This window comes from Austrofundulus limnaeus, unplaced genomic scaffold (genome assembly GCF_001266775.1).
Source record: "Austrofundulus limnaeus strain Quisiro unplaced genomic scaffold, Austrofundulus_limnaeus-1.0 Scaffold664, whole genome shotgun sequence".
Classification (NCBI taxonomy): domain Eukaryota; kingdom Metazoa; phylum Chordata; class Actinopteri; order Cyprinodontiformes; family Rivulidae; genus Austrofundulus; species Austrofundulus limnaeus.
Window position 1 is genome coordinate 108,995 of NW_013953066.1, and position 3,610 is coordinate 112,604.

General features: G+C 48.8%; 1 protein-coding gene across 1 annotated transcript; it reads left to right on the top strand.

The window, feature by feature from the left end:
- Positions 1 to 241: 241 nt before the first annotated feature.
- Positions 242 to 2,265, top strand: thnsl2 (threonine synthase-like 2; the record flags this gene model as incomplete). The annotated part of the gene is given in 5 exon segments (XM_014027596.1): positions 242 to 563; positions 630 to 824; positions 998 to 1,150; positions 1,227 to 1,466; positions 2,117 to 2,265. Coding segments are annotated over 5 exon segments (960 nt in total), but the record flags the coding sequence as incomplete, so codon positions are not given.
- Positions 2,266 to 3,610: the final 1,345 nt, after the last annotated feature.

A 3,610-nucleotide genomic window follows, 5' to 3' on the forward strand; every position in this document is an offset into this window, starting at 1 on the left:
TCCTGATCCTGAACCTGAGACCTGAGACTGAGACCTGAGACCTGAGACCTGAGACCTGAGACCTGAACCTGAGACCTGAAACTGAGACCTGAAACTGAGACCTGAGACCTGAGACCTGAGACCTGAGACCTGAACCTGAGACCTGAAACTGAGACCTGAACCTGAGACCTGAAACTGAGACCTAAACCTTAGACCTGAGACCTGAACCTGAATCTGAACCTGAGACCTGAGACCTGACACCTGACACCTGACACCTGAACCTGAGACCTGAACCTGAGAGACCAGTGCATTCTGGGAAATGAAGTCCAGCTGAGCTGATCTGTCTCTGCAGGTCTGAGGGATGAGGTACTGCAGTACTCGTGGGGGGGTCCGGGGACTGGACTTTAAGGAGGTCCTGTTCTCAGGTTTTGCTCCTGATGGGGGGATGTTTATGCCAGAGACGGTCCCGGTCCTCAGTCCGGACACCCTGAGGAGCTGGAGGGGTCTGCCGTACTCCAGACTGGTCCTGGAGGTCTGCTCTCTCTTCATCCCAGCAGACCTGGTCCCCAGAGACCACCTGGAGGGTGAGTCCAGCTGTTCCAGGTAGCCAATCAGAGCTCAGCGTTTCACTAACACAGCCTCTGTCTCAGGTCTGGTCTCAGAGGCTCTGTCGGGCTTCTCCGTACCTGAGGTGGTCCGGATACGTGGACTCAGAGACGGTCTGTGGGTCCTGGAGCTGTTCCACGGGTCCACGTTGGCCTTCAAGGACCTGGCTATGACCTGCACCGTCCAGTTCACCAACTACTTCCTGCAGCAGGAGAACCGCAGAGCYGTGGTTCTGGTTGGTAAGACCCGGGTCTGGGTTCCTCTCAGAGTGTGAGGGATTCTACTTCCTGTTTGCTTCAAAATAAAAGTTTGAATGTTGTAAACCCAAAGTGTTCTCCAGTGAAACCTGCTGAGGTTCTGAAGGTCCGTCTGTGGTTCTGAAGGTCCGTCTGTGGTTCTGCCGTCCTCACAGGGACATCTGGAGACACGGGTGGTTCTGCTGTCCACAGTTCTAAAGGTCTTCCTGGTCTGGATGTCCTGGTGGTTTTTCCTCGGGGCCGCATCACGGCGGTGCAGGAGAGACACATGTCCACCTGTTTGGAGGACAACGTCCACGTSTTCTCAGGTAGACCCTGTCCTCTGGTCTGCAGGTGGTCCGATGGGACCCTCAGAGACCTGAAGTCTGGTTTTTATCCCCTCAGCTGAMGGCAGCTCAGACGACATCGACCAGTCTCTCCGTCGTCTCTTCGCTGATCAGGACCTGGTCTCGTCTCAGAACCTGATGAGCCTCAACTCTGTCAACTGGTCCAGGGTCATGGTCCAGGTGGCCCACTTCCTGTACGCCTACCTGGAGCTCAGCGGGCTGGAGAGGACCGAGGCGGGGCCGGACCTGCCGGAGCTGGAGGTGGTGGTTCCAACTGGGGGGGCGGGGAACATCACAGGTGGGTCTGGACCAAAAGAGTCCGTCTCTGATCCAGTTTTAGATTTAGCATCTAGGTTTCAGCTCCTTCAGCTGTTTTCAGCAGTTTATTCAGCTGATTTCAGCTGTTTTCTTCAGCTGATTTCAGCTGTTTTTCTTAGCTGATTTCAACTGTTTATATGATTTCAGCTGTTTTCTTTAACTGATTTCAGCTGTTTTCTTTAACTGATTTCAGCTGTTTTCTCATATGATTTCAGGTGTTTTTAAGAGATTTCAGCTTTTTCTTCAGTTGATTTCAGCTGTTTTCATTAGCTGATTTAATCTGTTTTTGTTGGCTGATTTCAGCTGTTTACTTTATATGATTTCAGCTGTTTACTTTATATGATTTCAGCTGTTTTCTTTAACTGATTTCAGCTGTTTTCTTTAACTGATTTCAGCTGTTTTCTTTAACTGATTTCAGCTGTTTTTTAACTGATTTCAGCTGTTTTCTTTAACTGATTTAAGCTGTTTTTTAGCTGATTTCAGCTGTTTTCTTTAGTTGGTTTCAGCTGTTTTTTTAGCTGATTTCAGCTGTTTTCTTTAGTTGGTTTCAGCTGTTTTCTTAGCTGATTTCAGCTGTTTTCTTTAGTTGGTTTCAGCTGTTTTTTTAGCTGATTTCAGCTGTTTCTTCAGCTGCCTACATCTTGAAGCTGATGGGTGTACCTCTGAAACTGGTTGCCATGGTGAACGCTAACGACGTCGTTCACCGGACCGTGACCAGTGGAGACTTCTCCATGGCCTCAGCCGTCACACGGACTCTGGCTCCGGCTATAGATATTCAGGTAAACATCATGTAAACAACCTGTAAACATCATGTAAACAACACTGTAAATTAATATAAACAACACTGTAAACAACTGTTTACAGGTCAGAGTAAACAAACACATCAGCTGTGTTTACATCCAGTTGTATAAAGTGTGAACTGTTGGGATTTCTGTATAAACTGGTCATTAAATGTTCTGATCTTCATCAAAGACACAACAACAGACAAACAGTCTGCTTAAAGTTTTACCACACAAAAAGTGACGTGTTTCATGGTTTTATTGAACACAACATGTAAACATCCACAGTGCAGGGAGGAACAAGTCTGTGTAAGTTGTCCCAAAGGGTTCACCTACCAACCTGGAGTGCCCTGCTCTATAAAAACACAGTTTCCTGTTGTTAAGAAGCGTTGTGTGAACCATGCCTCACACTAAAGAGCTCTCAGAAAACCCACGGTGAAGAATCATTGACCTGCATGAAGCTGGAAAGGGTTACAAAAGTGTCTCTTGATGTTTGCGTATCATCAGAACCGATCCACTGACGACGCAGTCGACACTGGAACCAACTCTCTGCAGTTWGGTGCTGAACTTCCTGACAGTCAGTCAGAACTGGCAACCACCGCACATCCTGCATAAGAACTGTCAGCACTGGGACACCCCAGGGCTGTGTGCTGAGCCCCCTGCTGTACGCACTCTACACATCTGACTGTGTGTCCTCACACAACAACAACAGTATCATCAAGTTTGCCGATGACACTGCAGTCATCGGACTGATCACCGGTGGGGGTGAGACAGCGTACAGGAGGAGGTGTCTGAGCTGGTGGAACGGTGTGATCGCAACAACCTTTCCGTAAACATAGACAAGACCAAGGAAATGATTGTTGGTCCAAGGATGAAGAGGCAGGACCACCACACACACCTGCTTATTGGTGAGACAGAGGTGGAGAGGGTGGGAACTTTCAAATTCCTTGGCGTGCACATCAATGAGGATCTCACCTGGTCACACACCAACCACACCGTCCAGAAGTCCCAGCGGCAGCTGTACTTTCTGAGAAGTTTGGCATGTCGACCAAAATGCTCTGCAACTTTTACAGGAGTACTATGGAGAGCATCCTCACCAGTTCCATTAAGGTCTGGTATGGAAACTGCACCACTCAGGATAGGAAGGCTCTCCAGTGTGTGATAAAGACTCAGTCCATCTCCAGAGCAACCTTCTCCACACTGCAGGACATCTACAGGATCAGGGTCATCAGAAAGGCCCACAGCATCATGAAGGACAGTACTCACCCCCAACACAACATCTTCACGCCCCTGCTGTCGGACCGATGGTGTAAGAGTGTGAAGTCCAGGACAACCAGGCTGACAG